Raw genomic sequence first — 13,075 nt, 5'->3', positions numbered from 1 at the left:
CAGAACTATCTTCAAAGTCATATAATTAATTTGTTACTACCAGGTTTATGCAACTCTGGCAAAAGTGAAAATGATCTTGCAAAGCAGCTAGTGTATATAGCACTAGGGAAAAGTGCTCCATGTATGTAATTATATGAACTGTATTATCTGTGCTTGACAAAGACATTCTGGTACAACCTTGGATGGTCACACTCAAACTCCACTGAGTAGCCTATTACCTTTGCTCTTTAAGTAATCATGAAATGGTATTGATTCCCCTAGAGCAAAATTTTGTAGAAATGTTAATTAATCTCTCATTGGTGTCTCAAAGGAACATGCAGTTGTGTAAATATATCTGTATGAAGAGGAATTTTATCATTATGTGATACAGTTGGAGGACACAACAAAACTGCTGATGAGATTGGAAAAAGCTCTGATGTTTTAGATGTGGGGAAAGAGAACAGTAGCTTAACAAAATTTGCATGAGATTGTGAGGAATACAGTGGATATTTTCACATGGTACTTTTTTTTCTGTAAGGGAGTAGGGGAGTTGTGTCAGGGATAGGCGTAGTGACAGGTGTTCTGAGTTATGTCAGAAATGTGAGGCCACCTGGGTAGTGGCTGCTTGTTAGAGAACTCACGGGATTGTAATCTTTTTCTGTGTGGTATATGGTAACAGAAACACTTCTTGAGTGTGAGCCTGAATAGCTCATCCAGGATCAGTAAGTACATGAAGAAAAACTATAGCTACTGATGGAGGAATGAGAGGTGTGTCTCAAGGTGAGTGTCAGCTCTGAGGGAAACTACTGGTGTAAGGGGTGGATTCTACACAGAAAGTGATGTGGGAGTTATACTTTAATAATGTCTTCCACTGGAGCATATAAGCTGCCCAACAGAAGAGAAATGACAGTGTTAACTGATATTATTTACAGCTAAAAGTAAGTAAGTATAGAGGAAAGTGTAAGAGGGCTTTAATTAGACTAGTAATACAGAGCATTATCTGGCACCTCCAAAGCAGTATCTTATTGTAATCTTGTTGCAGTGAGGAAGAGAAAAACCTAGAGAAAAGAAAATACACACATGAGCAGTACCATTGGAACTGATAAATGGAAAAATCTATGAGCCACAATTCAGCCACCAGACTTCCTTAAGTTTAGGTGTCTGAGACAATGGTTATCAAATACAAAGAATAAAATTGGTGGAATTAGAAAAAAGAAAACTGTAGAAAATAAAAAGTACCTCTCATATCCAAGACAGTGGGTTTAATGAACATGGGGCAGACACAATCTGTCCATAAGCTAGGGAGCCAGAGAAACTGAGAAATTTAGTCACATATGCCCCTTCGTAGATAGGCTACATAAACTGAGGTGGTAGAAGGGGAACCAATTCCTGATGAGAAGTCTTCGTATATGGCATTAGAGATGCTGTCCTTTCACCAGAGAAGGTCCAGAATGGTATTGGTGGATGGACAACCATAGAGGTGGCAAGAGAACTACTGAGGGAATTGGGTATAAAGAAAGCAATATCTGTTTTCCAATGACTGAGACTGATAGCACAAAGTTCATCACAGACTTAAAGAAGGCCTGAGTTTCGCAAGGATTTTGAGTCTGGCATGAATTGTTAGTGTTCTTGCTGATTTCCTTGATCAGGCAGGATCCTTATAAAATTGCAAAAGCTTTGGCGGATTTAAATGACTTATAATAGCCTGAAAACATTGTCTATAAAGTGAGATGGCATCCCGGAGGAAAGCAGATAATGGAGAAACAGAGGAAGAAGCCTATGTGGGCTACCAGAAAGCAAATTTGTCATGATTTATGTTGAGTTTAAGTTTCTATGGAAAGCAAAGATAGTATTTTTAAAAATACATTTTAAAGGAAAATTTGGGAGATTTTGAGTTCTAACTAGAACTTCACAGAGTATCCATGCCTAAGCAATATATGTGAAGACAATCAAGCCTATCCCTGCTCCTTGCTGTTACCCTTTTAGATGAATCAGTGAATCAGTGCATCAATGCTCTTCTGTGAAATGATTTGTTATGGCTGTTGATGATTTGTGCAGCTAGACACATATCATCTAGTTGGAGACTATCTTAATTATGGTAAGATGAGTTTTTAAAATTACTTCCATATAAGCCTGTATTTTAGGAAGGATATACATTTTTTACATATGCACATATAGGCACAACATTTAGATCATTCACACTGCTCCTTCTTCACCCAAAGGTCTTCCTAGGTGTGAGACATTTGTTTTAAAATTCAGCTTATTCTCTTTTTTTTTATTATGTTTCTTTTTATCAAATACATTTATATTATTACGCATGAACAAAATAAATTACACACAGCAGGAAAAACCATGAGACAATCAGGAATTATATAAATGTTATATTCATAGTGATTTGGCTATTTGTATTTGGTAAACTTGAACTAAACATCTTCCCTATCTTGTTGGGTCTAAATTTCTGAATGGAGATTCATGCCTAATCCACTGAAAGACTCTACAAAGAAAGTGAATTTCAGACCAATTTCTCTTATGAACATTGACACAAAAATACTCAATAAAATACTCTCAAACAGAATCTAAGAACACATCAAAAATATTATTCACCATGGCCAAGTAAACTTCATACCAGGTATCTAGGGGTGGTTCAATATATGGAAATCCATCAACTTAATCCATCATATTAGTAAACTGAAGGAAAAAAACCTACATGATCATCTCCTTAGATGCTGAAAAAGCATTTGACAAAATCCAATACCCATTCATGTTTAATGTCTTGTAGACAGTGAAAATACAAGGCACATTGACAGCAAGCCTATAGCCAACATCAAACTAAATGAAGAGAAATTTAAATCAGTTCCACTGAAATCAGGGACAAGACAAGGCTGTCCACTCTTTCCATATATCTTCAACATAGTACTTGAAGTTCTAGCAAGAGCAAAAAGACAACTAAAGGAGATCAAGGGGATAAAAATAGGAAAGGAAGAAGTCAAACTATCACTATTTGCAGATGAGATGATAGTATACATAAGTGATCCTAAAAATTCCACCAAGGAACTCCTGCAGCTGCTAAACTCCTTCAGTACAGATACCACTAGATACAACATCAACTAAAAAAAATTAGTAGCCCTGCTCTATACAAATAACAAATGGCCAAGAAAGAAATAAAGAAACTATACCCTTCACAATAGCCACAAAGAGTATAAAGCATCATGGTGTAGCTCTAACCCAACAAATGAAAGACTTATATGAAAAAACGTCAAGTCTCTGTCAGCACCACACCATCCAGCGGAAATAAGACGCCAACAACCAGACTTCTTCTCGAGATCTTTACTCAGGATTAAGCTCAGAGGGAATGGCCCCGAAGAAGGGAAGGGCCAAGCTTAAGTACAACTCAAGGGCCAATCAGCTCATGCCAGGTGCCACCTCCTCATAGGTCCGCGTCAGAGCAGGACTGCTCATCATCAGATCACCTGTTACCCTTGCACAGCCTTTTGCCATATGAGGACTTGTTTATCTTAGAGAGAGCTCACTGTCGGGATGGCGGAAACCTGCGCCTTGTTAAGGCGCGGCACCTCGCAGCTCTCCACAAGTCTCTAAAGAAAGAAATAGAAAATTCAGTTTATTCTTAATAATTTTTGTAGTTACATACATATAATTTTGTATATCTTATGAGCAGTTTTTGAACATATTAGGAGTTGCAAATATATATGTGCGTGTATGTGTGTGTGTGTGTATATGTGTGTGTGTGTGTGTGTGTGTGTGTATGTGTGTGTGTGTGTTTAGGGATGAATGATTTGGCTGTTCTGTCCCATCAAAGTGCTCCTGTGGGATAAGACTGTTTCTCCAACTCTTAGTATCATTTCCTGTAGCTCTTCAGCTAGCAGTGGAACCTTGTGAGTTTTCCTGCAACAACTTTGGCATTTTGACTTGAACTGTATTCTTCTTTAGGTATATTTATGACTGAAACTTCATTGGTGCATCGTTTCTGTCATGTATAGAGTGCAATTTACCACAGCAGACATACTATTCCTTTATGTATTATATCATCTGCCACTTCATTCACAGTATTATCTGATGCTTGACTGTTGGATAATTTAACAAAATCTACGAGCATGCAAAAGTCAGTTGTATTTTCACCAGTGGATTATTGTAATGCTCCTTCTTCTGCAAAATGAAGCTAGTTTTTGAAGGGTTAGTCGTACCTTAATCTGGGATATGGACAAAAGCATACATATCAAAAATTTAGTGAAAAATTAGATTGGTTCAGAAAATTGGAAGCTATAAATTTTCTAAGCTTCATGATTTTACTGTATGTGGATATTTAGCCAGGTATACCATATGTGGAACAATATAAGTTTAATTTCCTGACCAGAACTATCATTAACAACTCACATGTTGCTTTGAATCACTTATCATTCAATATTCAGGTAAGGGATAAGATTTGGGAAATGATAATACTGGAGGGGATTTTGTAAAATCATGGGCTTTGCATACAAGTTCTCTACCACTGTTATCTGTAGTGTTCAACTTAGCAAGCTGGTAAGAAGTAGAGTAAATATGAATTTGAGTGACAAAGGAGACTCTTTTTTACCACTTTAATATTATAATTTTTACTCAACATTATTGGAAACTAGAATAAATGCATTTTGACAGAAGCTTGACTCACATGTGGTATGGAATATAAGGGAGATTCATTCATGCAGCTCTTGTTCCATTGTCTGTGGCTCACAACAGAACAGCACAAGCACGAGCACTTTCCCATTTCCTAATAATTTAAACAACTACAAGTAATATTTTAGTAGGATCTCAGAATAAAGCTTTCAAGATGAAGTAGAAGAAGATTGGAAGTTTACACATAGTGGGCAGCTTTGTGTTATGTGATATATATATATATATCAGTATCAATATATACCTCGTAATAGAACCTGGATTGAAAATTAGAACCTCTAAGAATCTTGATGAGAGCAGAATAGAAACAAATGAGGATTGGAGTGTTATAACTCTGCTTTCAGATGGCCAACCATTGAGCTCCAGACACAAGGACATCAGCACAAGTCCCCATCCTTAAGCCAGAAGCTGTATATAATTGATAACTGAAAGCAAAGGAAAATTTAGATTTGTTTTCCGATGGAGGGATATCTCCTGAAATATTGGAAATTTCTCAAAGCCTGTGTTGTATGATGGATTTGGAGTAAGCATCAGGACTCTGCAGAGATTATTGTCACTCTGTAAGTGAGTCATAGATAATATGCATTTCTGCAAGCATTACGAGGTGAGAGACACTCGGCGCTAATGCTTAACTCTTGTATCTCTCTTTCTCTTAGACTCTAGTTATGAGCAAGTTTTGTTCCACACTGATGTCTAGATGGATGATATTGATGATGTTGGAGATAGAATGCATGAGAAACCTAAAGGGTAAGTGCACTGAATTTTTATTGATAAAGCTATTTATATTTACATGAATGTAAAGTATGGTATCATAAACATCCGTTATTATGCACAATAGTAATTAAACTGTCCAATAGTAATTCTCATCACAAATAACGGATGAAATAATATCCTAAATTGTTGAAATTCAATTTCATCACCTTTCTTCATGAAATGAACAGGATACTCAAATGTTTATTTGCTTTTTCCTAATAAAAGGTATCTCAAAATCAAAAGTAGCTAATTTTACTAATAATAGGATCCAGACTGAATCTTTCTTGTATGAATGATATTCGGTCCAGCAGTACTTATTATGTGTATATTCTCTTCTTCCATATGTACTAAACAAACAGAAACCAACAACAATAACAACCTTACACTGGCCTTCATCAGCAAAACACGTTTAAAGCTGCAGTAGATATAAATGCAAATTTTAGGAAAGAATGTGAGACTTTCTTTCTTTCCTTTCCTTTCCTTTCCTTTCCTTTCCTTTCCTTGTTTTTTTCAAGACATTCTTTCTACACGCAGCCATGGCTGTCTTGGAAATCACTCTGTAGACGAGGCTGGCCTATAACTCAGAGATAGATGCCTGACTCTACATCTCTGAGCTCATGGAAAAAGGCCTGTGTCTTTTCACCCAGCTGTGACTTTTTTTTTCAAGAAATCCTTTATTACTCATGCATCAGATCCACTCAGAAATTGGCATGTCAAGAAAGCATGGACAGAAGAAAAGAGTCGCTCACGTAGTCTGATCAGAATGGAAGTCAGTACATACATGTTGAATTAATATATATATGCTTCTTTTTATCTACTCAGTATAATAAATGGCATATATGTGCATATGCGATTTTATATAATTTGAAAAGCATGAAGTCTTTGTTACAATGTTGTGTAGTCGTTTTTGTCATTAGATAAATGTGAAGTACTGACTATTTATCTACATGAGCTGTTTTATAAAATATGATCTATGATAAATATATCATTGTTTGTGATTTATCTCCACATCTTTTATGTTTAATTCATTTTTTTCCTTAAGACACATCAGAAATATGACCTGATTCATTCATCTTAGTTCTATATCTATGCAGGTGTCTAGATTGAGAAGAATTGTAAGCCATTGAAGCTGCTGATTCTGCCTCTATGCTTTGCTCACATATATTATAATATGTCCCTATGTACATTGTATATTGTCTTAGTTACACTTACATATCATAGTACATGAAAGGGACATAAACAGTTCATAAATACAAACATGGCAGGAACCAGGATGCAGAAGATGATGCAGAGGCCATGGATGGGTGCTACTTTCTGGACTGCCCATTTCTGAGATCAGGACAGCATATGTTAAAGATATTTACATTTTGTACGTAGAACTTTGTGAACTTTTTAAGCATTTTGATCTCACAAATTTAGTCCTGAAAGTGGACAATGAAACACAAAATACACCTTAAGTCATGGATGCTCAGATTGTATAGATATTATTGGCAATATTTAACTTTATATCGTTTTTTTAAATCTTAATTGTTAAATTACAACCCAGCATTATAATTATTGCATATTTATCCATCTAAGCTCCTATCCATTTAGGAGAAAGCTGTACTTGATAGTTATTATGTCGAGTGGCCATATTGAAATTATATGAAAGCTTTGCCATCACACTGAATCTTACCTAGTGAAGTCTTTGAAAATGCCATGTGTCTGAGGTATTGTGGTTTTAGGAGTTGTTGTGGCCTTGTCAAATAAGCACATTACAGAAGAATTTCATCAGATCTCCCATATTCCTTAAATTTATTATTCTATTTGTGTGATATAATATGTATCAATCTGTTTCTTTTTATTTGTATATATGTACATCATGCAATGTTTTTGTATAAAATATACCCATATTGTTATCCACACTAGTATTTGATAAAGAATTTCTGAGGGAAAAGAAGTTAAAATCTTTGATAGATAAGCATTTCATCACCCATGAAAAAACTCTCAACTCTTTATCTAATTACTATGGAGGTCTATATCCAGTCTATATCTACATGACATATAGGCTTTCATTAACACTTGGGATGATATTATATAAGCTTGCTAGTCTTACTTGTAGTTGTACATGTCCTCTATAATGAGAAATCTATTGCTTTAAACATACCAGATCATCCATGTATTTTTGCTTTGTTTATGTTTATAGCCAATGGTGACATAATTTCTACTCTTCTCATCTGTTTGACTAGTTTAAGCATAAAATTTTTCTGATATAATTTTTGGAAAATATATATGTATATATACATATTATATTTATGATAAATTTTACCCTCTTTATATGTATTTATATAATATATATATTTACTCTCTCATTATATGTTTATTCTAAAGTATGTGTCATAACTCATTAAGCATTTCTATTACTAGCCAGAGAATTTATCATGAAATAGATGATTCTGAGGAACAAAACTGTGTGTACTTTGAAGGGGAAAGTGTTCTGCTCTGCCTTAATTCAAAAGTAATTCTTGGACATGATCTGCATCTACATTCAGGAACCTGTAAGTAGTATCTGTGGTCTCATATTGCTTTCAGCAGGTTGACCTTGCATAATCTAGGGAAGAAGCTTATGCCTGGGAAGTAGAGCTCAAGCAACACATAGCATTTTTGTGTTGGGATGTTGAGGACGTGCTCCCAGTAGCTACATGAGGAAAAAATACAAATAGAAAGGTATCCCAGAACTTTCCACCCAAACGCAAAGGAGTATACCTTTTTCTCAGCACCCCATGGAACGTTCTCTAAAATTGATCACATAGTTGGTCACGAAGCAAACCTCAACAGATACAAGAAGATTGAGATAATACCTTGTATCTTATCAGATCACCATGGTCTGAAGCTGGACTTCAACAACAATAGAAATAACAAAAAGCATACCAACACGTGGAAACTAAACAACTTTCTACTTAATGACACATGGGTCACGGAAGAAATAAGGGAAGAAATAAAAGACTTCCTGAAATTCAATGAAAATGATGGAACAACATACCCAAATTTGTGGGACACATTGAAAGCAGTGCTAAGAGGAAAATTCATAGCACTAAGTGCCTTTAAAAAGAAAATGGAGTCATCCCACATAAACAACCTAACAACACAACTGGAAGCCCTAGAAAAAAAAGAAGCAGAAACACCCAAGAGGAGTAGACGCCTGGAAATAATCAAACTCAGGGCTGAAATTAATAAATTAGAAACAAAGAGAACAATCCAAAGAATCAACAAAACCAAGAGCTGGTTCTTTGAGAAAATTAACAAGATAGACAAACCGTTAGCCAATCTAACTAAAAGACAAAGAAAAGCTATTCAAATTAACAAAATCAGAAATGAAAAGGGAGACATAACAACAGACACCGAAGAAATACAAAGAATTGTAAGGACCTACTTCAAAGACATTTATGCCACAAAATTTGAAAATTTAAGGGAAATGGACAAATTTCTCGACCGATTCCATTTACCAAAATTGAACCAAGACCAGATAAACAAATTAAATAGCCCTATTTCGCTTATAGAAATAGAAGCAACCATTGATAGTCTTCCAACCAAAAAAAGCCCAGGGCCAGATGGTTTCAGCGCAGAATTCTACCAGTCCTTCAAAGAGGAGCTAATACCGATACTATTCAAGCTATTCCGAAAGATAGAAATGGACGGAATATTACCAAACTCCTTCTATGAGGCCACAGTCACATTGATACCTAAACCCCACAAAGACCCAACAAAAAAAGAGAATTTCAGACCAATTTCTTTTATGAACATTGATGCAAAAATACTCAACAAAATACTCGCAAAGCGAATACAACAGCATATCAAAGACATCATTCACCATGACCAGGTAGGCTTCATTCCAGGAATGCAGGGATGGTTTAACATACGGAAATCCATCAATGTAATCCACCATATAAACAAACTGAAAGAGAAAAACCATATGATCATCTCTTTAGATGCAGAAAAAGCGTTTGACAAAATCCAACACCCATTTATGTTTAAAGTTCTGGAGAGATCGGGAATACAAGGCACTTTTCTAAACACAATAAAGGCTATATACAGCAAACCAATAGCCAACATTAAATTAAATGGAGAGATACTCAAGGAAATCCCTCTAAAATCAGGGACCAGACAAGGCTGCCCACTTTCCCCATATCTCTTTAATATAGTTCTTGAAGTTCTAGCCAGAGCAATAAGACATCAAAAGGAGATCAAGGGGATCCAAATGGGAAAGGAAGAAGTAAAATTATCCCTATTTGCAGATGATATGATAGTGTATATAAGTGACCCCCAAAATTCCACCAGAGAACTCATACAGCTGATAAACACCTTCAGCAAATTGGCAGGATACAAAATAAACTCAAAAAAGTCAGTAGCTTTCCTATATACAAATGACAAACAGGCAGAGGAAGAAATTAGAAAAATTACTCCCTTCACGATAGCCACAAGCAATATAAAATATCTAGGAATAACCCTAACCAAGCAAGTGAAGGATTTATTTGAAAAAAACTTTAAACCTCTGAAGAAAGAGATTGAAAATGACATCAGAAGATGGCGGGATCTACCTTGTTCGTGGATCGGAAGAATCAACATAGTAAAAATGGCCATCTTACCAAAAGCAATTTACAGATTCAATGCATCCCTATCAGAATACCTACTAAATATTTTGAAGATATTGAAAGAACAATTCTCAACTTCATATGGAGAAACAAAAAGCCCAGAATAGCAAAAACAATCCTATACAATAAAAGATCCGCTGGAGGAATCTCCATACCTGATCTCAAGTTGTACTATAGAGCAACAGTAATTAAAACAGCATGGTACTGGCACAGCAATAGGCTAGTGGATCAATGGAATCGAACTGAAGACCCAGAGATGAATCCACACACATTTGCTCACCTGATTTTCGACAAAGAAGCCAAATCCATTCAATGGAAAAACGACAGCATCTTCAACAAATGGTGCTGGTCTAACTGGATGTCTACATGTAGAAAATTGAAATTAGACCCCTATTTGTCACCATGCACAAAACTCAAGTCCAAGTGGATTAAAGACCTCAACCTAAAACCACAGTCATTAACCCAGTTAGAGGAAAAAGTGGGGAAGAGTCTGGAACTCATAGGCACAGGAGACAACTTCCTGAACAGAACACCAACAGCCCAGGCCTTAACATCAACAATTAATAAATGGGACCTCATGAGGCTGAGAAGCTTCTGTAAGGCAGGTGACACTGTCAAGAGAACAAAGCGACAGCCTACAGACTGGGAAAAGATCTTCACCGACTCTTCATCTGACAAAGGTCTAATATCCAAAATATATAAAGAACTTAAGAAATTAAACACCACCAAACCAAATAACCCAATTGAGAAATGGGGCGCAGAGCTAAACAGAGAATTCTCAACAGAGGAATATCAAATGGCTGAGAAACACTTAAAGAAATGCTCGACCTCCTTAGTCATCAGAGAAATGCAAATCAAAACGACACTGAGATTCCATCTTACACCCATCAGAATGGCTAAGATCAATAACTCAACTGACGCCTCATGCTGGCGAGGGTGTGGAGAAAGAGAAACACTCCTGCATTGCTGGTGGGAATGCAAACTAGTACAACCACTTTGGAAAGCTATCTGGTGCTTTCTCAGAAAAATGGGAATAGGGCTTCCTCAAGACCCAGCTATTCCACTCCTTGGAATATACCCAGAGGATGTACTACCACACAACAGGGACATATGCTCAACCATGTTCATAGCTGCCTTATTCATAATAGCCAGAACTTGGAAACAACCTACGTGTCCCTCAATAGAAGAATGGATAAAGAAACTGTGGTACATTTACACTATGGAATACTACTCAGCTATTAAAAACAAGGAATTTCCAAAATTTGTGGACAAATGGATTGAACTAGAAATTGTCATAATGAGTGAGTTCACACAGAAGCAAAAAGAGCTAAATGGTATATACTCACTTATATCGAGACACTAGTCCAAGGTGTACGTCCCCATGAAAAACTGTACCTACCAGAATAGTGGGTAAGAGGGGAGGACATCCTATTGAAACTTTAGGTGGGAGAAGCCTGGGAGAAAGAGGAAATGGAAGGATCCAGTGGGTCCTGGAAAACTATAGGCGAGTCTGGGCCCTGGGGTCCTCTGCAAACTGTGGCGACAGCCAAGGAAAAAATAGGCAGTAAAAACCTTGAACCCCTACCCGGACTAGCCGATGGACATTCTCCACTGTTGAGTGGAGAAGGAGATCTAACTTTCACACAAACTCTGGTGCCCCATATTTGAACATGTCCCTTGGACGGAGATGCCTGGTGGCACTCAGAGGAAAGATAATAGGTCACCAAGGAGAGACTTGATACCATATGAGCATATTCAGGGGGAGGAGGTCCCCCTCAGACACAGACTTAGGGGAGGGGAGGGGAGTAGTAGGGGGGAAGTGGGAGGAAGGGAGGAATGGGAGGATACATGGGATGGGCTAACAACTGAGATGTAATATGTATAAATTAATAAAAATGTATTAAAAAAAAAAAAAAGAAAGGTATCCCTATGCTGAACCCGTCTTACCCCAAGGCTGATCCTGGGCCAATGTATTTCTAATAGTGAAGTTTAGGTGCTTAAGTGTAAGAGTTCTCAGGGAAGAAAAATTTGAACAAATTTTTTTTCTGTGTCTTGTTCCTTTTTAAAATGACATAAAACTCCAAAATGGCACTGAAAATTACTGATGTACTGAAAAGAAAGTGAAACCAATCTTTTTCTAAGTCAGTTGGGAGATGTTAACTATTTCTAGTGGAGACCAATTGAGCTATTTATTAGGGAAGGTATGTTCTCTGTGTAGGAAACTTTCCTGCTGTGCTGGAATCCCTGAGTGAGGTTTATTATTTTTCCAAAATGATGGGGCTACTGAAGTAAACCTTTGCTGACCTGTACTCCCTTTGTAAACTTTGTAAATTTTGTAAACCTTAAAGTCGGGAAAGTGGCCAGACCTCTGCCTGAGGAACTCCAGAAGCCAGGCCTTGTCCTCCAGACTTCCCTAACACACCTCAAGGTCAATTTATAACAGGTCTAACTATCATTCCCAGATCCAGGGCAAGAGAGAACACAGTCCTGACAATATAAGAAAAACAAAACAAAACACCAATCCATGAACTCCCACAAGCTCATGACTTGGAATCCCACCAATACTTATCATGGAAATATCCACCTTGGAAAATTCTGTCCCCTAAGAAATCCTATATAAGACCTGCCTACTGTTCAGTTCCCTGCTGTTTTCTGCCTGGAGCAGAGGCTGCCACTTATGAATTTGTTACTCCAAACCCTGGATTTGTCTTTACAATAAGTCTCTTTTATTATATGTGGCTCCTGGTGTGACTATCTCATATGAAGAAGCCAAGAAAGGTAGATGGGAGAAGCGAAGAAGTGGAATGGGGCTCCTGAGCTCAGCTGGGGATTCCCTCTCCTGGGAGCTGCAAAACGTAGCTGTGACACTGCAGCACTCCAGTTCAGCCAGGGATATCCTCCTTTGGGACTGCAATACCTCTATTGAGGAGAATGCCTTTCAAAGCTATGTGATTCCTGGACTACCAAGACCCAGGATACTTTCAATCCAAGCAGGAATGCCAATAGTCACTTTGAGATATCGAGGAGAGAGTTTCTTCATGTCT

General features: G+C 37.1%; 1 protein-coding gene across 1 annotated transcript in view; it reads left to right on the top strand.

Moving 5' to 3' along the window:
* Window positions 1-13,075, top strand: part of LOC311592786 (uncharacterized protein) — a 386,211-nt gene that overhangs the window by 290,637 nt on the left and 82,499 nt on the right. The window contains exons 50-51 of the mRNA XM_084773587.1: window positions 5,304-5,394; window positions 7,807-7,937. Of these exons, the coding sequence (XP_084629713.1) occupies window positions 5,304-5,310 (7 nt within the window). The 3' untranslated portion in view covers window positions 5,311-5,394; window positions 7,807-7,937. The remainder of the gene's footprint in view (window positions 1-5,303; window positions 5,395-7,806; window positions 7,938-13,075) is intronic.

The sequence above is a fragment of the Acomys minous genome, assembly GCF_964271855.1.
Source record: "Acomys minous genome assembly, chromosome: 2".
Lineage (NCBI taxonomy): Eukaryota > Metazoa > Chordata > Mammalia > Rodentia > Muridae > Acomys > Acomys minous.
Note: the sequence above shows the minus strand (reverse complement) of the source record. Positions and strands in the feature narration are given on the sequence as shown.